At 48.6% G+C, this 25673-nt stretch overlaps 2 protein-coding genes across 4 annotated transcripts; one reads left to right on the top strand and one right to left on the bottom strand.

Moving 5' to 3' along the window:
• Positions 1-9748: 9748 nt before the first annotated feature.
• SERHL2 (serine hydrolase like 2) lies at positions 9749-19562 on the top strand. Of its 3 annotated transcripts, XM_021552764.4 has the most exons (12): positions 9749-9857; positions 11210-11434; positions 11506-11619; positions 12702-12743; positions 13460-13479; positions 13671-13745; positions 14469-14578; positions 14841-14920; positions 15258-15292; positions 16051-16127; positions 17561-17654; positions 17994-19562. In XM_021552764.4, the coding sequence occupies exons 2-12, from the start codon at positions 11287-11289 to the stop codon at positions 18108-18110; spliced, it is 912 nt and encodes a 303-aa protein (XP_021408439.1). In that variant the 5' UTR covers positions 9749-9857; positions 11210-11286; the 3' UTR covers positions 18111-19562. The 3 variants fall into 3 exon arrangements, 2 of the variants coding, with proteins under 2 accessions (XP_021408439.1, XP_085426025.1); XM_085569899.1 differs by lacking the exon at positions 13671-13745; XR_014952227.1 differs by lacking the exon at positions 17994-19562 and having other exon boundaries at positions 15258-16829.
• A 103-nt stretch (positions 19563-19665) lies between these two features.
• Positions 19666-22974, bottom strand: RRP7A (ribosomal RNA processing 7 homolog A). Its single transcript, XM_077783613.2, has 7 exons — positions 22912-22974; positions 22514-22656; positions 22225-22350; positions 21907-22030; positions 21205-21302; positions 20605-20803; positions 19666-20137 (listed from the first exon to the last, which is right to left on the bottom strand). Exons 1-7 carry the CDS (start codon positions 22961-22963, stop codon positions 20052-20054), a joined length of 828 nt encoding a protein of 275 aa, XP_077639739.1. The 5' UTR covers positions 22964-22974; the 3' UTR covers positions 19666-20051.
• Positions 22975-25673: the final 2699 nt, after the last annotated feature.

The following is a 25673-nucleotide window of genomic DNA, read 5'->3' as shown; positions in this document are numbered from 1 at the left end:
GAAATGAACAGGGTCTATGTCTTTATTAGTGTTCAGCTCTTCATTAAAAAGTCAGCTCGGCAGGGGGGGTGTTGTAGCTTCTTCCGGTAGCCGAAGGGTGAGAAGGCGTGCAGAGTCTGTCCCTGGAGTCTCCGAGGCACGCTGGTAGCCGGAGGTGAAAAGGTGTGCAGTCTGTACCTGAAATCCCGATCAGCAGACCATCCTCTCTCCTTTCCTCCTGGCACACTGGTAGCCGCAGGGTGGGGGGATGTGCAGAGCCTGCTGCCGAGATCCAGCAACAGCTATCCATCTCCAGCCCTCCTGGTAACACCTGGTAAAGTGTCTGATTCCTTGTGCCTGCTTCCCACAGCCTAGTCCAATCTGATCCTCTGCAGGTTATAGTGACAGGTTAAACACAGACTAGGGATGGGGTTCCCTTTTCCGCAACCAGCACACTCATCCAGCCCCCTCCACTGTGCCCCTCTTTTTCATTTTGGGGTGTTTTTCATCCCCAAAACCCCCTCCCATGATTCCACTGGCTTATTTTGCATCCTAGTCCTAGTTTGGGTGGGGGTGTAGGTGATTCCCAGGAGCGATTAGCTAATTAACATTTCAGTGTCAGTACTTAGGTCGAGCCAAGTGTCCCAGCCAGGCTGTTTTGTTCATAACAGCAGAGAAACGTTATGATATGAAATATAAATAGTGCACCACATACTGCTGCTCAGAGAGAACAGATATAACAGAAGAAATTATAAACTTTGGAATTCAGTACAAACCTCACAGTTTAAAGGCCTAGCCTGTAATGAAACTATGATTTAATTGCATCATCTCAGCTCTCATTCACTTACATACTTTCTTTAGATGCTGCACACATTCCCTAGTGTGTGCATACCAGGTGACTTGCCCTGTTGAAAAAGCTCTATACAAACCCCAAACACAGATGTGCTCTGGCTGCTCTGTACCAGCCTAGTGATGCAAAGCAGCTGTAATTCCAGCTTGAGTAGCAGACTAAAAGCTTTACAGCTGGCATTGCTAGGGAGCATAGAGCAGCCAGAAATGCCGCTGAATATGATCCTCAGCCTTGCCAGAAGTTCCACTGAGTGTTGAGACATCAGTTCTTGTTTTTTCTTTCAACCAAGCATGAAGATGTTGCTGACCACAGAAGAATTTCTGAACTTCCATAAGAATCTGGGCAAAGCACTTTATTCTTTTTCAGAGAGGCTTCAGTGGGAGGACCTGCCGCTGGAGCTCTAAATCACAGCAGGGATGAAGTGCTCATCTGTTCCATTTTTAAGTAGGCTTGTCACACTTTTCTTTGTATTTTTGGATGGCAGCTTCAAAAATATCCTGTGGTTTGCTTTACAGTTGCCTAGTAGGGAGTCTGTTTTCCTCTGTGGATATTTATAACATTTATTGGGTGACTTCATAGACTCTTCCAGCCACCTTGCCTTAATGTTAAATGGCCTGGTCTAATTCTACCTTTTATTCTTCTTCTTCATCTTTGCCTGTGAAAAGTTAACATCCAGATTCTCTGCTCTGAGATTGTCTGAGGGTCTTGCTCATGCTTCTCTCATCCACTTGAAACTGTGACCTGGCAGCAGTTACAGCTGAAGGGTATTGCAGCAGTCATCTTCAGCTATAAAAAACAGTGAGATATGTCACAATGGCACCGTTGACCACAGCTTGCCAAAGCTCAGATTTGAACCACAGGGTCCAAGATGCCTTCAGGATCAAAGTACAGAGCTCTGAGGTGGCTTCATTATAGGTGGAAAACACAAGGATGCTGAAATAGCTTGTGTCCTGTGCCATGAAGGAGAAGGCAACCACCTTAAAGGCTTTGTGTAATTACAGTGAGAATACTGGCAGGCTAATTTGAACACTGCACACTGCTGCATCTCTGGAGAAAGCTGGATCCATCCTAAAGACAGTTTTGGAGATGCCCACGATGCTGATGACAAGGAATGACAAGCATGACAAGGAATAGCTCCCAAGAAGGTGCCAGGATTTGTTCTTAGAATTTACAGATTTTATCCTATCCCTCATTTTTTCCCCTGCACATGGATAAATATACCCTCACTATCACTGATACTAAAACTTTAAACCACATTAAACATGAAAGCATTAATTGGTAGAGCTGCTGACAGAATTAACCATTTCCAGAGAGTTTTGTCTGAAGGCCTGCTGCTGAGAGCAGTAGGTCTGAGTTCATTCTACCTTTGATCATAGTCCTACTTTGTGATGTTTCTCTGCTTGTTCATCAGCAACGTTCCAGTCTGGTAAGTTCCAAGATGTTGATATTCAGCAGCCCAAGAACCAGTAACACCCTAACACCTTCACTCCTCAGCATGCAGATTCCTCACATCTTGCATAAGGTAGAAGGAGCCACAGTCTGTCTATTTACTCCTGTCACTTTGGGAGGTGTGGGAAAAAGAACAGTATTTTGGGGCAGGTCATTGCAAACTACTGAATAAATATGGTTTTCTGGGAAAGCAAAAGGCAAACATTGCCTCAGAGGAAGGGAGAGGATAATATGATGAGTAGAAAGAACTGGAGATAATTAAATGCTGAAAATCTGCAGAAGAATGGAAACAAAGATACCAAAAAAACAAAGGAAAAGAGCATGGAGGGCAGAGAGGAGGGAAGATGAGTGACCACATTAGATCACCCAGTACTGACTTACCCTTCAGCTTTGCAGACCTGTGTGTGGAAGCTCACCGGGGCTGGAGCAGCAATTCCATATCACAGATGACCAATTACTTAGGATCTCTGTGCCTTACTGAGCTCCTAGCCAGACCCAAACATGCTGTTGCCCACTGGTGTGGACACTGACTTTCTGGATGGGATGTGAATAGGATATGAAACTGCCCTGACAATGTAGCTGACCAAGTGTCCCAGCCATAAGCTGGGGAGTTCCAGCCAGGTGGTTAAATGGGAAGGAAAGGGAGAGAAGAAAACAAGGGGAAAGCCTGGGTACCCTGGGTTGAGAGGTGATGCAGGCAGAGCCTGAGTACAGACATGAGGATGGAAGGATGCTTGTGGGGTGGATAGGAAATGACCATCTCCCGATGTGCTACAAGTCCAACCTGCAAAGAATACAAAATGTACAATGTTTGCTTGCATTCAGTCTTAGGTAGTTTTCCCTTTTGAGTTTTCCTCCCCTTTTGAGATGGTCTCTCTCTTAACTTGCTAAAAGCCTCCTTTTAGGAGGTGCTAACAGCAAAGCATTAAGAAGAAGGAAAAAACCCCAATACCACAAAAAGAGAAAGCCAGGAGGACTAAACCAACACACAAAATTCCCCCAGTCCTGTTCCTCTGCTCCCCCAGAAAAACAAACAAACAAACAAACACACACAAAAACCCAACCAAACTAAAACAAACAAACACCTTCAGTGGTTCAGAGCGAGCAGAGGCTAGTTTTGTTCCACTCTTATGAGAAAAATTAGCCCAAGTAGTGGCCTCTTTGCATGAAGCGGTGGCAAGGCCCCTCCTTCCTCTACCAGAGCGGGGCTCTTCTCAGTAACGAGGAGAAATTACTTTCCAGGAAAGCGAAGGTACAGGGGCTGCCCGGAGCGCGGTGACCCAGCGCGGCTGCGGGAGCCGGGTGCCGCGGCTTGCGGGCTGCCAGCCCGGCCCGGAGCGGCTGCGCTGCCGCGCCCGGCGGTGCCGCGCGTCCCGGAGCGCGGACGGAGCGGGGCGAGCCAGAGCCGGCCGCGCAGGGGGCACGCCGGGCACCGCGGCCGGTGCGCCTTCACGCCGGTCTGCAACACCCTCTGCTGTCGCGGCTTTCCCCACGGCCGCCGCAGAACGCGAGCTCTCACTCCTTGCCTGTCCATGCCCCTGGGTCACTTGAGGGAGGAATACCCGGCAGACAGCGACTTTCTGCGTTTTCAAACAAAGCATCAGGCTGCATAATCTGGAAGGTATTTAGGTCAGATTTAAGCAGCTGCAGTCTTTTATAACTGTACAGCAAACCACTCCCTCACCTCTGAATCTTGCCTGCATGTCAAACACCCTGGAGCAGTAGAGGCCAATCCGGGACAGGGGAAACGAGATACCAGCCTTCCACACCACTGGACTCGGGTGTGAGCTCCTTGGCTCTGTGGCCACATAAATCCACGACCACCCCAGGTGCCTTCTCCCAACATTCCTGCCCAACAGACATGGAGGTGGAAGCTCAGTTAAGAATTTCGTTGTATCCTTTAGGTCTATTGCCTCTCCTTGTTATCCCACATTTTCAGGAGGTGTTACTGGAGGCTGAAATGGATAGATCTTGCCCAAATGCCTTTGCTCAGAATCCTTCAGTTGGAACATGTAGCCTCAGTCTTGCCCATGCTTTCCCAGATTTGTCCTCCCCACACTGAGTTGGGTGGTGATGCGAGCCCCACTCACAGGACACAGAGTGCACTCACTTCAGGCATTTCTCCAAAGCAGACAAAAGCAGGTGGGAGAGGCTGTTTGCAGGGAGCAATCCAAGACAGAGACCCCATAGCAGAAAGGTCCTAAGTCATTGTTGGACCTAGAAACAGGGGCTTCCTCAGCTGAGGATGCCAAACCCCTAAATAAAGTAAAACAATGTAAAATGCAAGGAGTATAGCTATGGACTATAATTTTGGGAGCGGCTGTAGCAAAAGCATTGCAGGTTGGTCCCATTTGACTGCAGTGTCTATTGCAGTAGACTAATTTCCAGACCACTCTGCTTTCCAGATGATCACAGGACAAAGAACTCTGTCACATTAATCATTGTTGTTTTGTTAAACATCTTCATTAAAAAACTGCCAATGGTTGGAAAGCTGCCAGCACCCTAAGTAAACCCCTGAAGTATTTAACTCCTTTCTCCATTATCGAAAGTATACCTCGTCTCTAGACTGTTTTTGTCTTGTGCCATTGTTAGGCAGTGTGACAATCAGAGGAGCAAAAATGCAATGCTACATAGATATACTAAGGCTTTGATAATATTGGTCCTAAATGCTTCTCTCTCATAAAATGTCTTCCAACTCCTTAACAGGCCTTAAAGCTCTGCCAGGAAGCCTCTCCAACTTGTTCCCTTCCTCATTGAATCATAGCTGTCAGAACTGGGAATTCTTTCGCACCAGTTATCAGCCCCATGGAATTAGCAGACACAACATAATCTCCTGCCATATAATCTCATTACACCTGTTCCACATTCCCTGTTTATACATGGGAGAATGGAATTAGTCTTTCTGACTGCACTGGGAACTCACACTCAGCTGCTGCTCTGCTGTGAGTCAGTCCTTCACCAGAGTCACTTCTTCCACAAACAGCATGGCCATATCAAAAGTGTGGCCCGGGTAGAGTAATTTACCATTGGACTGTTTCAAAAACCCCCCTTACATGCTTGTATCAACTTTAATATTTTGACACTTGCTACCTAGTCAATCCTCAGTCCAATTACTACAAAATGGGTTAATTTGGTATCATCCCAGTATTTTAAAAATCAAAACACAGTATAAGACTGTATCAGTTTCCTTGCTGGAGAGCTATTTGTTCAACAATTTTTACTTTTGTCAGCCAAATCCATAACCTAAGTCTATAACTTACATCTCCAAAAGTTCCCAAGCAGTCTTATAGATTCTTTTCCATAAACACACAAGGCTTAGGGTTAACTAGAACTTTTTTCTTGTTTTTAAATTATCCTAGTACGTGCTACTTCCTTATTCTGTCTGAGGTCAATAAGGAGCTGGTAGGCCTGTAATTACAAGTGTCAGATTACTTATGGTTTTCACTATTATTTCATCTCAGCCTATGGGGAATCTGCCAGATTTTCCAAGTGAAAGATGGTTAAATCTAGACAAGAGCTGGACAGAAACTTCTCTTCTTCCCCTGCCACTTCATACATTAAAATAGGTGCATGCTCTAAAGGTGGGTATGGGTTTTGTAGAGATCTGGAGAGTAGTTCACCTCATAAGTTAATCTAAACAGGCCCAAGGGATGAGAACCAGCAGAGACTCCTGAATCTGTCCCAAATATAATAGACTTTCTGATTAAGGAGGAAATGGAAAGCTGAGACTGGAAAGAGTTTATTTGTATGATGGGTGCTCATATATAATTTATATGCAATAAATGTTTCTAGCCATTTCATTAGCTGCAAATAAAGCGATACAAATGTGCACCACTTGGACCTGATGCATGGTGTGTGCCTGGGGCTGCTTCCAGCTGAATGGTGGTGGTTCATGTGGGAATGATTTAACACCCCAGCAGCCCCACTATCCAAATTACGCTGCAGGTGAATCCCTGAAGTAGATGCACTCCACTTTTTCAACTACTCATTGCTTGGCTTAAAACAAAGATTTCCATTTAAATTATCATATTGGCCTCAGACTGTGGTGGGTAAAGAGCCAGCATCTCTTTGTCTCTCCCACCTTCTGCACAGCTGGAGAGCTCTGGAAAAACTGAGTTTAGCTCAGTTGGTTACAGCATGATGCCAATAAACAAGGAACATAACAGATCTGGAGTAAGGGAGAGAAACCAATCTAAGCCATCACAGCTTTTTTTTTTTTTTTTTTTTTTTTCCACTTAATATGTAAGCAACTTTTTCAATAGGAAATTAGGAAAAAAACAAAGAAAAAGTACACCACATGAGGTACCTGGATGAGTCTGTTGCTGTCGAGCAGAGCCCAGAGATTGTGGGATGATATCCTACCCCAAGTCTTCCCACCTGGGGAGCTCATTTAAACTCTTGAGACTTCCTGGGACCATCTCCAAGGTAAGCAAGATTAGTAGATGAAGCTCAGACTAAAGTCTGTGAGCCAGCATATTGGAGCTTCTTGCATGATAACATGCTTGCCTCTGATCACTTTTATTTTCCTGTCTACTATAGATTGCAGCATATGCTCACAATATGGGGCTTTATATAGAGGTGTGTCCCCTACATATCCTCTGAAAAAAATCAGTTAAGCTAGCAATAGCATGGGTTTTTTTTATTTGTATAACTACACAAGAGAAGTTGGGGTACAGGACTATTACTAATAAATCAACATAAATAGATCAATATGTCAGTACTTCAGCGCTTGAATCCAACCAGCTATGGGGAATTTATCCCCTGGTAGCAATCAATCTGCTGTACTTAAAGTTTCCCCACCAGATCTGCAGCTAGCACAAACTGATCAATGCTGTTCCAAGTCAGTGGAGCATAACAGTTTTGCATGTCCCAGTGTTCACCCTTACAGGTCTCCTGCTCCTTTGCAAGGACACAGAGGTTAAATTACCCTTTACTAAGCACATGGGATATCTCACACTAACTCACAGTTCTTCATTCAAAACCAGCCTTTCTTACCACCAGTACAGTGTAGCACACCAAACACCTCAGCACCTTCCAGGTGGAGTCTAGTTTGGTCCTCCACAAGCAGCAATTCCACTGCAGTGGCCTGTGACACTTACTAGAAGTAGATACAGCAAAATTAATTCTGTGAGCCATCCAAATTCTGCTGTGCATCCTGCATTGGGTCCTCCCCCTGGGGGGTTTTCCAGGCTGTGCTGGGGGAGATGCACAGTCTTGTAAGATGTTGGGATGCTCTCTTAGAGGGGTGAGTAGCATTGCTAGAGAAGGTATGAGGGACCTGGAGGACAGCTCAACAATCTGGCTTTTGCTAGTAGGGGAGGCTACAGAGCACATCCCAGGGCAATCTCCTCCACTTGGAGCTCTATTGAAATCACTTACTTCCCATCATTTTGGTGAGGAATTCTTCCTTTCCCAACAGGCAGCTGCTGATGGAGCCTCTTACCAGAAGTGATTTAGGATGCGGGTCACGTGAGCCCAATGTCACTAGAGAATGCACTATTCCCACATGAGTCCCAGAATAATCTCTGTGACCCAAAGCAATGAGAGCCCATCTCCTACTGGCTGCTGGAATGGGGGAGAGAGACCAGTGTGGTGGTCCAAGACCTGTGGGTGGTGATGCATATACTGCCAGGGCAAGCATTTACAGCAGGATCCCAGGATTATCCAGAACAAGGCTTGTGCCCAAAAACTGGTATTAGGTAGAGGTCAGGTAGAGCTCCAGCATGTAGCTCTCAGGGGATGTTGCTTGTGGGTACAAATTCTTGGAGGTGAAGCCCCCCATGCCCCAAGCACAGGTGGTAGACAAGGCCTGAGGATAATCTGTGCTGTGATTGCATGGCTGGCTGGACAATGCCACCACCTTCAGTGGGCTCATGTCACTGCTCCCCAGAAGTGGGTCTGGCTCATGAGTGGCAACGGATTTTCCTGGCCACAACCCATTGTCCCACCAACCACTGGAGTGTGTGCCAACAGTCCACATAACTTCTCACGGCACAGGGAAGTCATGCCACAGGCTGAAGTCTTCCTCATAAGTCATGCCATAGACTGAAGAACCACAAGCCTAGCAGCAGCCACTGCCTAACAATTACACTGCCTAACAATTACACTGCCGTCTAGTGGCTTCTTTAGGAGGAATTCCGGGAATTCACAGGAGGACCCTGCCCTCCCTTAGCAGCAGCCGCTATTTGATTATTGTTTATTATTATTGAGCGCATTTTACAAATCTGTTCTGCCAAGCTGTCTCTCGCTCTTCACCTTTTGTAATCAGCCACCTACATCTGAGAGTTGTAGGAGAGAAGCTGTAGAAGTTACTGTGGCCTCTCTCCTTCTGCAAGGCTCCCCAGTCCTTGTAGCCTGCTTTCCTTGTTCCTTAAGTATGGAGGCCTAAGAAAAAGCAAAGCACTGGACACTTTGCAAACCTGCAAAAAACTCATGTTCTGATTTCCTTTCTAATGGTTCACATGGAAAGGAGGTTGTGAGCTACACAGTGCTGTTGTTTCTTCTCAGTGATGGGTCCCCAAGGTTATGTTTCAACTGCTGTGGTGTAGAGCCCATTTTGCTAGGGTGAGTTAGAGCTAGGCAGGAGAAATAGGGCTCTAAGCTTCTGCACTGGTTTCTTTCAAGCTTTTTAGGCTGTTGTGAAAATATATTGTGTAATTTAGGAGACTGATGTGCTGAACTGAGCATAAGGCTTCCAGTTACCACTATAAAAATGATTCCCTAAGAACATGCATTCATTCTGCCTCCTCCAGCTGTTCCAGCAAGGGGTCCCACTGCTCACAGTGTGATTTGACTTTGTTTCCTCTGACTGCAGAGTCCTTGACTGAAGAGGAATGGTTGTGGTCTGCATTAGGTTTAACAGACTGATTGCTGGATGGAATGAGAGGCACCAGCAAGAAACCATACTTGGGTATTGGCTTCCTTGAAATTTGGTCTATGCAGACATCACCTTTTTGGGCAATTAATGAGGCAAACCGTATAGAAATCTCTCCATCTGAGAGGGGTCTGTTTTCGCAGAAGAGGAGTGGAGTGGCTGAGGCAGTGCTGTCCGCTGTGTATCTGTGGCAGCTTGGCCCTGTAGTAGAGTCAGCTCATTGCGATGGGTCACAGTATGGGAGGGTGACTCTTGTCCCTGAAGCAACACGATTCCAGCAAGTGTTAGGAGTTCAGAAGAGTCTCTGTATCAGAGACTGACAGAAGTTCAGTGTCAGTGTCAAGCACTGGGCCCGTTTGATGTCAATATGAAGCTCCTGGGTCACAGTTAAAACATCTCACACTGTGTCACCACAGAACAGGCAGTTTCCATCGTCAGTAACGCGTCTTCTGGACGTAGTCAAGGATGCAGCCATACCTCCATGATTTCGACTCCGTAAAGATTCCCATCACGCCCAGGAGGGTGTCCGCAGCTCCAGACGCCACAGCCCCCGTTACATTCCCGTTGCTCTTAGCGAGCCCGGAGCAGGCAGGGGCGGGCAGCGGGCGCCCCGGGAGGCGGGCGGCGGGGCGGAGCAGCCGCCCGGCCCGGCCCGGCCCGGCCCGGCCCCGCCGCCTCTGCTCAGCCGGCCCGGCCGCAGGAGCGGTAGGAGGGGGCCGGGGCGCCGCGGGAGGGCGGCGAGGGGAGAGGGGCCGGGTCGGCCGTGGCGCCCCGGGGGCTGCTCTGCGCGCCGGGCGGGGTCGGTCCGCTACAGCCCTCCCGGGGCCGGGAGCAGGACCGAGGCGAAGGCCCGGGGGCAGCGGCGCCTCCTGCCCGCCCAGGGAGGCCTCACCCGGGGCCGGGGGATCGCAGCGCCCGAGCCCCGCTGGGTCAGGCGGGACTGCCTGGGCAGCTGGGATCAGGCTCTGCCAGAAGCCCAGGCCCTCGGGAAGGGCAGGTGCATGGTCACACTATGGAAAGTCAGCCCACGGTTGTTTGTCAGGATCCGGCCCGGCGAGGGCAGCTGGGATCAGGCACAGCCCCGTGATCCGCAGGCAGCGCCACGGTTCCTGGGAAGGGGGTGTTGCTGATGGAGACCGGCACTCCGGCAGCACTGCTGGTCCTGGGCCGAGCTTAAACACACTCACGGGGAGCCCCAGGCTTGGCTGATTGGGACCATCAGGGCCCTGATGGCAGCCTACGCCCTCTGTCCTCACTCCTTAGGGAGGTATGGGCTCAGGACAGACTTCATGTAGCGTGATTTAATTGCTGTGCGGTCTCAGAGGGCTATTTAAGGGAGCAGATATGCAAGACAAGGCACTTGGGAAGGGGATGTGATATGAGAGACTTGGAGATGGTTGCCCGTGCCTTAGGGGTGGAAGGGCAATGTTTAAACCACCATTGGAAGGTCGCCAGAGGCTGGGTTCACTCAGGAGCTGGCGCTTGAGCATGGGTCAGTGATTGGCAGATAGATGAGATGGTTTGAGGTCGAGCAAGTGCCTAGCAAGGTCCTAGTTGTGGACCCATATCCCACGTAAAAGTCCCTGGCCCTAAGGGGTGCACAGGCAGTGGCAGCAGTGACCCGCTGTCTGCTCTAGCAAATGTGCCAACCAGTGGTGCACAAGAGAAGCACCAAGGTAAAAGAGGGCAAGGTGGTAACAGTCTAATGCTGGAGGCAGCATCCTTATTCCCCAAACTGTCTTTTGGCCCAGGACAGGTGCTTGGCTGACTGCAGCTAGCTGGGGAAATTCTGCATGGTTCCCTCTTGCCAGACGTCCTGTGCCTTTTGGTCAGGTTGCAGCTGCTGCAGAGACACAGAGAAGGCTTTCTCCTCCTGTGTAGGGAAAGCTTATTTCTTCCTAGGAGCATAGCTAGTACGTGCTGGGAGGAGGATTCCCCAAACAGGCAGTCAGGAATGGCAGCTTGGGATGTTGAATGGGGAGCTATAAATCATCAAGCTGCTAATTAAGACCACAGGAGACTGGTGAGTTACTAAAGACCTGTATTATTCTTTTCAGAGCTCTAGACCATTAACAAGACCCCTGGGACCTACTCCAAGTACGTGACTCTCCAAGGACATCACCCTGTTTTGGGCATGTTCTTAGAGCTGAAATTCCCTGTGCCCTGGGGACATGTGGCAGCCAAGGCCTGGGGACCTTCAGAGGGACACCCTGTGCTGTGTTTGCATGGCTGGTTGGACAATGCCAACACCTTTGACAAGCTCATTCCACTGCTCCCTAGAGGTAGGTCTGGCTCATCAGGATGGCTTTGGTTGTGTGGCCAGGCTGCACATCTGATACGCTTTCCCTTTCAGGTTGTTACTATGTGGCAATGGATTTTTCTGGACATGGTTTGTCCTCCCACCGACCTGCAGGCTGCCCCTACCATTTCCTAGATTATGTGACTGATGTGCGCCGGGTGGCAGCAGGTGGGTAGCTGAAGGAACCCCCGAGGGGGTGCTTGTGCAGGGGGTGCTGTATGGGTCCTGCTCTTTCCAACAAGCAAGTAGCATTTTCTGCCAGGAGAGGAATCAGTTCCCCCTGCTTCTCAGTTTGATCTTAGCCAGCACTTTGTGACTGAGTAAGCATCCCTCTTTCTCACTGTTTGGGAAAAGGAAGAAACTTAAAACCCTGGAAGTTTTTGTAGTGTTCCTATACTAAAAAAGCTGTAGTGGTGAAGTGGTGGATGCAACTAAATGGTTTTGCCAGACTGGCTTTTTGTAAGCAGTCAGTAACCCCTAACCAGTGTTATGTGTAATAAATTGGAAGCTTCTGGTTCTCCCTGATGACAGTTTGCTACTTGCTTTAGTATCATGCAGAGAAATCAGAAAGTCAAAGTGTCTTGTACTCCTAATAACTCCTGATATAACTGTCCATCTGTATATTTGGCATGTGTGGTTTTACATTCCCCATTCAGTATACAAGAGCCTCTAGAAGCTCTCAGATGTTCCAGAGGGTAAATGCCATCTTTCAGTGAGGTATATTTCAGATGGGCAGCACTGATAAAGCTGTATTTTCCTATACATCTCCCAGAGTGCCCTAAAAATGGACTGAAGAGCCTGATGTGCTAAATGGTGCAGAAAGCTTTCACTTGGAATCATACTTCCCTCAATGCAGCAGACCTGGCTCTGTGTCCTTACATGTCTTGCAGAATGCCCTGCAGCAGGATGCTCTGTAAAGGTTTCTCTCTTCCACCAGATGCTACGCAGTCAGGCTCTTCTGCTTCTTGCCAGTCTCATATCTGGCAGTGAATGGGACTTTGCTGATGTTTGTTTGACATACAGAGAGAGCTTGAGAGCTGTATGACATAAATACCATGGAAATGAGGTGGTAAATGCTCATTTTTCTTTAAAATCAGCCTACTTAGCTGCTTGGTTTCTGGATTAAGAAGCAAATGTGGCAGTACAAAAGCCCCCCTGGGAGAAAGGACCCATGTCAGTGGAGAAGCAGCAAGATGTTGCTGCTCTGGTTTCTAATGTAGCACTGTCTGTTTTTCTCTGTTGCCATTTAGCCTTGCAGTGGAGACGGTTCACACTGATGGGTCACAGTATGGGTAAGTAGCTCTAGTCCTTGTAAACTGTGAGATTAATAGAAAGCAGTAGGTAATTAACATCCAAGACATGCTGCTAGGAGCCAGGTTGGAATATTTATTATGCCAAGTGCCAGGTTCCTGCTTGAGTGACTCAAAAATCTGTGCCTGTGTTTGAAATGCCTGTTTTCAAGACCCTGCTGCAGAGAGAGTGGTAACTCTTGCTGTGAGCATTTCTCCCACAGGACAGAACAGTGACTGGCAAAGAGGGGTGGAATATGCAGGAGAATTCACAGCAGCAGGCCTTCCTGCCTGGTCCCCACAAAGCCTGGGAACAGCCCTATTTGGTGGGCTGTAAAGCTGCCTGAGGACACCAGGATCCATCCCTTTGGGCATGGAATATGATTTGATTTTGCCATAATTTGGAGTTTGCTTCCCAGAGCCACTCTAGTCACAGCTAACAGGACCTACACACCAAGACAAGCCATTTTAAAGAGTAACTCTGCCTTGGCCTTTGCTGTCTGAGGGAAGTGGGAATGGCACAAGATGGGGAACAGAGCAGGTCAACAGCCTTTGTCTCTGCCTGCATGTTGTGGGCTGGGAGAGTTCTCCTCTGCACTGGGATTTTGTCCCAAAGTACAATGCACACTTTTATTTCTGAGGCAGCTCCTGCTGTGGGGAAGGTGAATTTCTGTTACCAGGGACTGTTCTGTGCATGAGCACCCTTTTCTTCTTTGCAGGTGGGGCTGTGGCAGGAATGGTAAGTAAACCATCATTTCTTCATGGGGTTGTGATTTCTGCAGCTGCAACAACAAATGGGAGAGGAATGAAGGGACAGATCTGGATCTCAGGGGAGGAGAGGGCCTTCCCTGACCCCTCTCCCATGCAGCAGGATAAAGACATCACTCAGTGCTCAGCTTTTCATTTTCTTATTGCTTCATTTCTCCTCAGTTCTGTTTCCTTTATCCCGAGATGGTGGACAAGCTGATCCTGCTGGAAAGTCTTGGCTTTCTTCTAGCTCCAGAGGTTAGAGCTCATGTGTCCTTCCCTTCACTTTTTTAGAACACAAAAATAGATGGTTTTTTTCTTTCCTTCACTTGTTCAGAGAAAGCACTGATGTGACCACTTCCTGGCAAGTCCTAGGGCACTTCCTTTTGGCAGGCACTGATCGGCTCCTTGTTGCAGACTGAAGTCCATCCTTAGGGTGGCCCTTGGGGCACACTTGTAGAGCTCCACATCCTGCAGTCCCTTAGCACTGAAATTTGCCTGTCTGTGCCAAGCCCTTGTACACAGGAAACTGGAACCTCTATCCAGGCAACTGCCAGCTGAGGTTATCTTTTTGCCAGCAGCTTGTTGGGTGACCTGTGTACAAGACTGGTAGATTTTTTTCTGTTCCTGGCAGTTCATAAAGCTACATTTCCAACTTGCCATCATTGCTACCAGATGCTGGAGCTTTCGCTGGCAGTAGTGGGACAGAAGCCCTAGGTCAGAGAGACAAAAAATACCAAACTTTGGAGAGCTGGCCTCAACTCAGAAGTGAGATAGGAAGGGTTAGAAAAGATAAAAAGTTATTAAGTTCATTACAGCAGTATTGATGGTCCCTTTCCCCCAGCATTTTTATTAAGATACCCATAACTGGTACCAGTTCTGAGGGATGTTGAAGAGTGAAATTCCCTCTTCCACTGTCCAATAAGGGGTAAAATCAGTAAGAAAAGGGTTACTCCTCTTCCCTACCTCTCTGTGTTTCAGGACACTGAGGCGTGGCTGAAATCAAAACGGAGGGTGATCGACAGACTACTGAGTCTGGAGGCAAAGCAGCAAACTCCCAAAGCACGGAGTCCTGAAGCAGCATTGCAGAGGTAGGTTCCCATCCATCCTCTTCATTTACTGCCTGCCCTCACCTTGACAGAGTTAGAGCTGCACAAATGAGAAAGGAAAACCATCCCTGCAAGTCCTTTTCTGGAATCCCAGCAAGACCTTTTGCTTCTGCTGCCAGAAGTGCTGTTTCTTCCTGCTCCTTTCTGAAGCAGCCTGAGAGCTCACTGTCACCTTGTCATGGCATTTTTGCTTCACTTCCTCCCTTTTTCCAGCATCACAATCTCTCTGCCATGTCTCCCTCAGGCTTTTAGAAGCCAACAGCCATCTGACAGCAGAGGGTGGGGCAATCCTGCTGCAGCGAGGAGCAACTGAGACACCCGCTGGTAAGGGGCTGTGTGCTGCTGGGCCACTGCTGGGTGTGGGAAGGAACTGGTGCCAACAGCCATTGTCTTCTGCAGGGTACAGGGTGCCCTAGCTACACATCTACACAGCCTGAATGGGATCAATTAAGTCTGGAGGCAGAGTTCTCCATTCCCAGCAACTGGGTTTGGTGCTCAAATCCTAGAACAGCTGAAAAAAAAAAAAATTTAAAAAAGGAGAAATCTGAATTAATCCTATTCCTCCCATCTCAGAAAGTCTTGGGCAGACCCCAAGAGTGAGTTAAAACAGAACAACTGCTGCTTCTATGAAACATGAAAATCTTCGGCTTTTGTTTTCTAGGGCTGGTGTATAACAGAGACATGAGAGCCCGTACGGTGAGCACTGCTCTTCTGACATGCCCCCTGCTACTTCAGAGCCCTGAGCTTACAGAACACTCAGATAGAGGATGCCTGCTCACAGAGCTAGGGCCTCCCTCCACCCAGCTGCTTACTTTCTGCTTTCCTAATTCCCACATGTCCTTTAAATGCTGCTTTTAAAAGAGCCTGCACTTGATCATTGATTCAGCTTACAGAGTGACTGGAAAATGTTACCATTTGTTTTTTTTAAAAAGTTCCTCTGCCCCAGGGCTTCCTGGCCACATTTTCCTGCTGTTTTAAATCTTCAGGCAGCAGATGGATGGATGCTTTCTGTCAGCTTCTTTGTCAGATGACCTGAATAAGAAGGGGAGTGGAGCAAAGTCCTTAGGTTTGGTATTTTGATAGTTTTGTGCCACTTTGAGCAATTAGGGCCTCCTCTATCTGTGCTACTGTCAGGATATGGAAGCCAGGGTAATGTACTCTCCTTTTTAGTAAAAGGATTTTTAAAGCTTTTCTCTATGAGATCATTCCCGTATGTGCTGCAGCCCAGCAGGCAATGCTGTTGGCAGCCCTGAAACACAGCTGGACAGGAGGAGTCTTTGCAGAGCCATCTACTCCTGTGTGCAGCCTGGATGCATGTCATGTCCCAGCATGGAAGCTTCAGGGCCACAGTCACTTCTACCTTCAGAGCCACTTGTGCAGGAGGGCTTGGGGACACCCTCTGCCCCAGATGCTGTCCCTGAACTTTGACACTTTCCCTCTCTTTGCACCTGCAGCAGAGTCGAGAGTTCTTCACAGTGGAGCAGTGTGTAAAGCTCTTGCAGAAGATCCAGGACCGTGTTCTCATCATTGTGTGAGTGAGGCACAAACCATACCAACCTCTGCTGTTTCCCTCAGTAGAAGGAATGAAGGCTAGGAAGGAGTCCTCCATTACCCCTTCTCCTACACTAGTCATTCAGACTTCTGGCCAGCTGATGTAACAGTATAGCTTCACATGTGAGAAGTATTTCCCAGTTCCCCACCACTGCCCTGGGTTGGGCAGGCTCCTAGAGAAGGCAGATAGCAACTGGAACATCCTCCCAGCCTTGCACTCTACTTTCAGGCTGGGACTCTCTGGTGCAAGGAATTCACTGAGGAAACATTAGTCCTGCCCCATCTTTCCCATACTCTTGGCTTCACAATCCCACCTCACAACTTTCCATTCCTTGGCACTGCAGCAAGGGGCCATCCTGGCAAATATGTGACTCTCCACAGCACCACACCTACTTGCTGTCCTCCTGACCTGACTCTACCACAGTGAGAAACCCGGCCTGCCCCCTTTCACCAGGCCCCAAAACCTCTTGCTTGAGCTAACAGGTGAAACTACAGCAATTTCCATCTCTTCCAGCTGCTCCTGAAGCCCCTGGTCTGTGCTCCTGCACGCTCTCTCCTGTGGCACCTGGGACAAGCAGCTCTGGGGACATGGCCAGTAGCTTGCCAAGCTCTTAAGCTGTCTGGGTGCACAGCTTGTTCTGCCAGTCATCCTCCGCCTTTTCCCATCTCCTTTGAGGGCAAGGTGTGCAGGGCTCTGGCTACCTAGGCTGGTGGGGTGCTGTTAAATGATTTATCTAGAAAACAAGAAGTGCTAGCAGTTGAGAAAAGAGGTGCAGCTTTGGCTTCCCTGATCTGTTTTAGTATCATAACAGGTTCAGGCTATTTCTGCTTGTCCAGAAATGTAACACTGTGCTGAGATCCAGTCCTCTGCACCATAGAAATGCCTGGGATATTCCCTTGTCCCATCACCAGCACAGTAAGAGACAGCATGATCTTATCTCTGCAGGAGGTCAAATGCTGACTTCTCCAGGGCAATTGCCCTGGTAGCTCCCTCTCTGAGCAGGCCATAACCTGGTTAAATAAGCAGCAAAGAGAGGCAGAAGGGACTGAGGGGAGATGTGGAAACTCTTAAGGAAAGAAGTTAAAGAGTAGAAGGCAGAGCAGGGGCAGAGAATTATGCTTTCAGACCAGTTCCAGAGCCAGCCCTGCAAGGACAATATTTAGCCAGTCTCCACTCCGATACCACCAAGCAGTCATCCAAGGTTTTACACCTTTTAGTTTGATAGAAAATAGCTGCTTAGCCAAGATGGGTGGTGCAATCTGACCCTGTCACCTGCTGTTTACAAACAGCCTGGAAAGAACACATGGGTTTGTCATCCTACTGTACTGGGGACATTGATCCTGCTGAGGACAGCCACAAAGACAAATGGAAGCACACTGGGTGCTGTACTAAGCCTCACTGTTGTTTTTCAGATCACAAGATGGACTCTTGGTACCACACAACCTACCCAGCAGAAATAATTTTGTGAAAGCCCTGCAGGAGGCATTTGAGTCTACCCTCAAAGAGGTGAGAGCAAACATAATCCTTGCATCTCAATTTGTCACCAATCTGGGAGCAGCAGCTGGGACACAGCTGACCTTGGTGGACACCCTCCACTAGGTGATTGTCCTGAACAGCACAGCCCTCACACGGGGAAGTGGGGGGTGGAGTCAGGGGTGGAAGTCAACTTTGTCCCTACTGCCCAAGTCCCAAATTAGTATTGCCCTCTGGACCCAGCTCTTCTCTGGTCCTTCCATCTCTGTCCTACCTCACTTGCTCTGTCCCTTCCCACGAGTGTCACACAGCAAGCAGTGTGTGCTTGAGGGAACACTTTCGTAGACCACATCTTGTATCCTTTCCCTCCAGCACATCCAGCTAGCAGAAGTGCCTGGGAGTCATTTTGTGCATCTGAATGAGCCCGAGGTGGTATCTGGGATCATCAGCAACTTCCTGACAGCACAGAACACCAGGGCCAGACTCTAGGAAGCCCTCAGAGCTGCAGCTGTCTGGGAGAACTGGGAGCTAACAAGCAAGCTCCAGAATTGTCACCATTTCTACCTCACATCCAACATTAGATTCTGATAATCTTTCCTGTGCTTAGCTGACTGCAGGGTGGAAGCAGGTCTGCCGGGGGTACTCTGAAGGGGAGCTGAGCAAAGTATCTCATTTTCCAAAGGTTGATGGAATCTTTGCTCTACTTCCAGCTCTGTGAGTACAGGGATAGAGGCCCAAAGTGGCCTTCCCCTTGGCTTACTCCAAACTTGCACACTGAAACAGAGCAGAATATAAGGCAGAGGCATCCTCTGTGACAGCAGCCAGCACCACCAGCTTTGGCACTGCAATAGAGGTGGCTCATCTTGCCTCCTCCCTGAGGATCCCAGGATTTAACCTGCTGAAAAACAAGGAAAGTGTTCTGCTTCTCTGCTTACTTGCATAGATGCCTGAGCTCAGAGGGCCTCAGTGTCTCTGTTCCACTGTGAGAGGTGCTGTTTAAGAATCAGCTTGTGTAAGAGCTCACCTGTGCAGAGAAGGCCATTTTAATGAACACTAGAGAATCCCTAATCCTCTAGCTGAAGCAGCTGGGAGAACTACAAATTATGGAAAAACTGGCAGAGACAATTTCTGTTCTAAATAAAGATTAATGTTCTAATGTTAAATCTGTCTTCTTGACTCTATAGGAGAACAAACCTCCTTTCTCTTGCAGGCTGCTCACCCAAGCAGCTAAAATGCATCTTGGGAGGCAACAATTTTTACACACTGTCTGCCTTAGGTAGGCCTTATTAAGGATCTGCCTCCCAGTTAAATTGATGCAAAAGCCCACTGAAGCAGGCAGGCCTGTCAATCTGCAAGCAATGCAAACTGTATTTGCAGTCAGTTTTTTAGGAGAGGGTAAATCCATTTTATCTCAGCTCTCTGGAATTTACAACTTTCACCTTACATTCATGGTCACATCTCTAGCAAGGATGCAGATAGTAAAATAAATGTGTAAAATCCTGGGGCTGTGTGAGTTACTTCAATCACAGACCTACCACTACTCCAGAGCTGCAAAAATTCTATAGGAGCAGTACAAAACCATTGCCCCACACCTAAACATGCCTGCTGCCATCCTTACCTGCCTTCTGTGAGCTGGGGACAGGTTAAGTGGAAACAGGGCCTGGAGTTTGGTTTCTCCTTCCAAACCAGGCTGCTCAAAGTGGCATTGGTTCTTGCAACAGTGCTGGCTATCAAGAATTTCCCATGGCCTAGACATGGTTGCAGAGCTCCATGCACAGCTGGATGACTGGGCATCACAACACTTGGCCAGAGAGGAATCACCAAGAGAAGGGGTAGGGCTCTGTACCAAACCACTGATCTCTGCTTGTGGCAACAAGTCACAGTTAGGTTTTTCCTTAAGTCACTTCCCTCCTCAATCCTTCAATAAAATTTGCAAAGAAGCATCAGATTACAAGCTATAATTTTTACCACCACCCCAGCACACAGGAAGCTGTTTCCTACAGGAGACCCAGGAGGGGAGGAGGGAGAGAGAAGGATTCCCATGTTCTGAAAACAGTAGCAGCAGTTTATTTACAGTTCTTCAGCCATCCCCTGCCCCTGCAGAGGCTGTGCTAGGTCAATCACAGTTCTCACCAAGCTTTAGGTGTGGTTTCAGGTGGCAGGGAGATACATGTTGTCACAGGATGTGCCCCTTGACCTGAGCACCCTGAGAAGCGATGACATGGGGCTGAATGACAGAAGAGCAGGATACTGATACAAGTAAAGGGAACTCTCCTCCAGCAGCAGTTGCTGGGATCTCCCGTTTCAGATCCAAGGGTAAAGGCAATGCAAAGCTGCCTCAATTCCTCAAAATCCTTTGGCAAATGGAGTCAGTAGGCATCTCTCCTACCCTCTCCAGCACAAGCACCTGAAGAACAGCTCAGTAACAACTTAGTATGGCCGAAACTTGCGCTGGGCTCGCATCAGTGCAATCCTCTGCTTGTCCTCCTCAAATTTCTTCCTCAACTGGGCAATGTCTAAAACACAGAGAAGAAGAAAGAACAGCTCACTTGGGAGCAGCAGATCTCCCTCTCCTGGGAGCTTCACTTCCACACACCGGAGAGGCTCAGTCCCAACAGCCACAAACACATGTTTCCCAAAGCAGGTCCTTTTACACCACAGGTGAATGGCACGCTGGGGCTCCAGCTGTTCATCTCCGGTGGTGCTGCAGCTCCCTCTTGGGGAGGAATTGGCTAGTTTCCCCTTTCAATCACTGCCTTTGTGCAGACTGAATAAGCACCTCTTGGAAAACCACACCCTCCCACAAAATATTCCAGCAACCCTTGCTAGAACAGGTGGTGGCAAGAGGCCATTCAGATCCAGCCAGCCAGTTGCTTAGTGGCAGCTGGATGTAGCCTCCCCTGAAGGCAGAAGGATGCTCTTTGGGCCACAGTGTGAGAGACAAGAGACCCAGACAGGGGTAGGAGGAGACTTGCACACTCACGCTCTCTCTTGGTCTCACGATGCTGCCAGGCATAGAAGTTGAGCAGCTCTTTGCGGGCCCTTTTCTGTTTCTCCTTCTCCAGCATGCGCAAGTTGGCAGCCTCTGTCCGGGGCAGGCCCGGCTTCCGGCCCTTCCGGGTCACCTTCACCCAGCCCTCCTCATCTGGAACACCCTCCTCCTTGGCTGCTTTGGCTTCTTCCTGTAAGGACAGGAGGGTGAGGCAGCCCAGTGCAGATGCACAGCCTATGCACAGCTCCCCACAGCCCTCCCTTAAACAGAGGCAAAGTTACAGCTCCTGCTTCCACACAAGATTTAAAGGAAGGCATGGGATCAGGGCTGCAGGCATTCTACTCTCAGTCACAACATTGCATGCCAGCCATAAACCAATTTATTTGTGGATATCTGTTGTAAGCCCTAGGGGGTCAGATGCTGCAGACCAAACCTGTGTCTGACTGCCCAACAGCAGGGAGTAAAAAAACTCTGTCAAACAGAGAGACCCTCAGCCCTTTCCACTATGGCTGAACCACTGAGAAATCTCTCTTCTTTCTCTCCTCCCCAAGAAAACTGCTTAGTTGGGTTCTGTCCCTAGCTTGGCCTCACCTCTGCCATCTTTTTATCATAGTCTTCCATGTAGGCATCCACCTCAGCCTTCAGCTCCTTCGGATCCACGATGGAGGCCTCATAGCTGGCGATCCACTCTGAGACAGAGAGGGCACAATTCAGCAGTAGCTGCTATTAGAAGCAGGCTAGTGTGGTGCTTTTGGGCAGCTCTAGAGTGAACTCTAGCATGGGGGACGGACATATTGATCCCATTTGTGGTCACCTTCCCCCTGACACAGCTCAAACTGACTTGGCTGAGAGCACAATCAATATGCCATGGGAAGAGTTTGCAATTTGCCCAAGCAGAAGTGGGTTAGACTGAAGCCTAAGGGGCACAACATTCAGGGCTGTGCTTCTGTCAAGCAATTATATGTGAAGTGCTGTCAACCTGACAGACATTTGAGGCCTGTTGCATGAGTCTGGTGTCCATTTTGAGGACAAGATGTAGATGGTATCTCTGAATAATACTGAAAAAATGTCTGGAAAAAAGGACTGTTCCCCACTCTCCCAAAGGGTCACCGGACCAGACCTAAACTTCTGGTTCAGTAAGACTACCACACTGTGAATAATAAAAGAACAGAAAACACTAGACATATCCCCAGCTTTAGAACAAAATGGGACATGCAGGGTAGAATTCAGCAAACAATGAGTATAGCTCTTCCCCAGCATTAGCCCTCAGAAAGACAGCCAGAGCTGACATACTGCTAATGCCGGTTTTCACAGGGTGGCTCTCTGTTGATATTATCAGGGGACCTTTCTGTGATAGAGCCTTGGCTGCCTGGACAGCTGCTGGTTTCCTGAACACCACATATGCTACTTGAAATCCCTGAAAGAAAAAAACCACCGAGGTGAGTCAGATATGTAAGCGAAATTGGTGATGGAGCAAGAAAGTACTAAAGTAAGTGATCATGTCACCCAATGCCCCATGTGGTTTCCTTGTGCCTCATGCTCTGCAGAGAATCATTCAGTATTTGCCATCTTTCCCCACTGAAGTATTCCTCTCCCCCGCCCAAGCTTTACCTTTAGAGTTTTCTGGTCAAAGAATTTGGACGCCAGTTTATCTTTTTTCTCTCCTGGCCCTGGCTTGTCACAGATGTCCACAGACTGCACATGCCCGCAGCGAGAGAACAGCCTAGACAAAGAGTCCTTAACACGGAGAGTGAGAGAAAACACGCGGTACAGCAAAGCAGGAGCGATGCCTCCCTCGAACAGGCGGCAGAGCTCTCCGGGCGGCCCCAGCCCGGAGCAGCCCCAGGCACACCGGCCCCCGGGCCCCCGCCCAGCGCTCGGCCCCGCCACCCCCACTCACCGGGCCGCAGTACGGGGGCACGTTGAGGACGAAGAGGGTGCGGCGAGGCGGGTGCGCGGCGTCGGCCCCTTCCCGCACCTGGTGCTCCTTCACCAACAGGCAGTGGTGCGAGCGCTGCCGCTCCGCGAACTTCACCGCCAGAGCTGCGAGGGACCCATCGCTCTAAGACGCCGCTGCCGCCCCGCTCCCGGTCCCCGCGCCGCCCCTCACCCGTGTACCCCGCCGGCGCCGCTCCCGTTCCCCGCGCCGCCCCTCACCCGTGTACCCCGCCGGCGCCGCTCCCGTTCCCTTCGCCGCCCCTCACCCGTGTACCCCGCCGGCGCCGCTGCCGGTCCCCGCGCCGCCCCTCACCCGTGTACCCCGCCGGCGCCGCTCCCGGTCCCCGCGCCGCCCCTCACCCGTGTACCCCGCCGGCGCCGCTCCCGCCGCACACCCCGTGGCGGCCGCCATCTTCTCTGCGCGCGCGGCGCGGGGGCTGCCGGGAGTTGTAGTTCCCCGGGCGCCCCGCGGCCCCGATAATGGCGGCGGCCAGACTGAGTTTGTTTTTGTAAAAGCAGTGCAAAACTCACGCACTGCCCTTAATCTGAGAGAGGCAAGTAAATCTTAAAGAGATGTAGAAACATTCAAATGCAATGGTTTTTAAAGGCTCCTGTTGATTTAAAAAACCCACAAAACCTTTACAGACGAATTTGTAATGGAAGACAGAACCATTTTGAAAATACTGAAGCAAGACTAATGTAGGAGGTGACAAAATATGACATGATATGGAGAATTGATCCAACAAAAAATCAAGTTAAATAAGCATTATTGGAAGGTACATGCAAAAGCCATGAAAATATACCAAACTTACACATTGTGGCATAATTTCAGAAGTCCTCACACTTTTGAAATAAACCCAAAAGAAACAAAAAAACCCCCACCATTACTAATTACCTACCACCTGTTTTGGCCAGCCATTTAATTTAATATCTAAATTAATGCACATTCATTCAGAGTGCAGGCAATTAGTATTGCATACTCAAATTCATAATTTCTACCAGCCCAGGAAAAAAAAAAAAAAAAAAAAAAAAAAAAAACCCACAAAACCAAAAACCACCAAAACAACACAAAAATACAACCATGTTGCCTGAGGATAAATGTAGACAGAAGGTGGTAGGTTCGAAATCATAATTAGCATGACAATTGCAGGATGTCCAGGAGAAACTAGAGAGCCAAGGTGAACTACCTGAAAGGGACTGGGAATCATCTGGTAAGAACTGGGAATAAATAGTTACTTTTTGTTTCAGTGCCCAACAGAAGAAGCCATGCAATGGTGCATTAAAGAGCTGACCAAAACCAGAACATCAATGTACACCAAGACACTGCTGTAAGACGAGCCATGGAGTGGTGTTTGGACACCCACACAATTCACCAATTTGTAAAAAATAAGAATATGCTGCCATAGACCACGGAATTATGGAACAGAGCAGTTAGTACTTCTTCCAAGGAAGTATGTCAACGCCATCATAAACTCATGTAACTTAAACATAAGGCAAAGTTTAACAGTAAGTTAAAATGCATCTTGCTACTTGGCTTCTCAAAAGGACACAGACCTATTAATCTAAAAAATCCTTGAGCTTCTCCATTCTTTCAGAAGAGGCAAGAGATGCACTCCTAATACACGTTTCACACTTACACAGCCTTCTGTCCAGCTGGTAATGAAAGTATCCCACTTCACCTAGAACAGATCTCAGAGCTGTTTTTGCTATAAAACTATTTTTAAATGACTAGGCTGTCAGTAACAAAGGCTTCTTTTTTTTTTCTGTAAAAAGAGAATTGGAAGTACATGGACACAAATGGCTCCAATTTAGTAGCAAGAGTCAGCTGCTACTTTGTATGATGGTAGATGAGTAACAATTCTCTCACCCATAAGCTCCTCTTGCTCTTCATCACTTTGGAAATTTCTACATTCACTTAGAAAGCACGATTGACTCAATGCTGGAACACCACCACTTATCTCTTGTTGCTTCATAGCATCTACAAAGGCTTAGAAAGGCTTACTCTCTGTGTAACAAACGTTTATTCAGAAACAGGTAATACATTATCTTTTCCAACCCCTAATGTTTCCTCCCCTCCCTCCCCCCCTTTTTTTTTTTATTAAAACACAGGTATTTGGTGGGCAATCTAAAAAAAGGAGAACAATAGCTGTCTTAGGTCCCCTCCCCTACAAACATCTGATGTTCACATGAAGCACCCCACCAATCATGGTGTCACTGGCCTTCAAACCAAAGAGAGTACTCCAGAAAAACAAGTCCTGTCAAGTCCTTATTATTTCCATGGCTAAAAGGGATACAGTGAGATTAAGGAATGGTCTGCACAAGCTAGATAGAAGAAAGTTCATACAGAACAAGAAAGCAAAAGAAACACAGGGGGTTGTCCAAGAAACGGAATCTGGACTTACAGGAGCTACTCAGCAGAGCTGAACAGAATGGATAAGGTTAGTCTCCCAGCTAGTAGGATCAAGTTCAAACCCTAACCCGATTCTGGAAGTTGCTCTCAGCCTTCCTCTCTTCCAATACAGTTTGAACAAACACAAACGAGTGGAGCTACTGGGACTTTCATCATCCAGGGCGCCAGTGCGGTACAAGCGATGGGAAGTCCTGGAAGTGCCACCTAGTGGCTTGTCACACACACGCGCTGGCCCACGCCACGTCCTCGCCGCCTGCACGGGATTTGACACTCCTCTCCCGAGTTCCTTACACAGTGCCAACTGCCCGCTGCTCCTAAACCTCTCCCTGAAGCCACGCTGCAGCCATCATCCTCCAAATCCGGGCATGCCAGCAGCATAACTGCACAGCAGCCAAACAAACAGCATCCCTCAAAGAAACAAGTTCTCAGACACAAGACTTGGTGTGTATTACGATCTGAAAAGGGTCTCAAGTCCTTCCTTTTTATAGGAGACTGGCTGAGTTAGAAGCCAAGAAACTCATGTCCGTGCATCAGCAGGAGGAGGCAATGCAATCTAATGGGAGTCAAACAATTGGGTTTCTTCTAGCTCTGACCATGACTGGTTCTTAATTTTTCAGTCCAGAAAGAGGAGAGCAGCTGAGCCTGACCCTCCAGAGCAAATACAATCCTTGTACGACTGCCAGAACAACTCTCCAGCACTACCAGAGCTGAA

Source organism: Lonchura striata, chromosome 1A, assembly GCF_050655825.1.
Source record: "Lonchura striata isolate lonStrDom1 chromosome 1A, ASM5065582v1, whole genome shotgun sequence".
NCBI classification, from domain to species: Eukaryota; Metazoa; Chordata; class Aves; order Passeriformes; family Estrildidae; genus Lonchura; species Lonchura striata.
The sequence above is the reverse complement of the archived record's forward strand: the minus strand, read 5'-3'. Positions and strand labels throughout refer to the sequence as shown.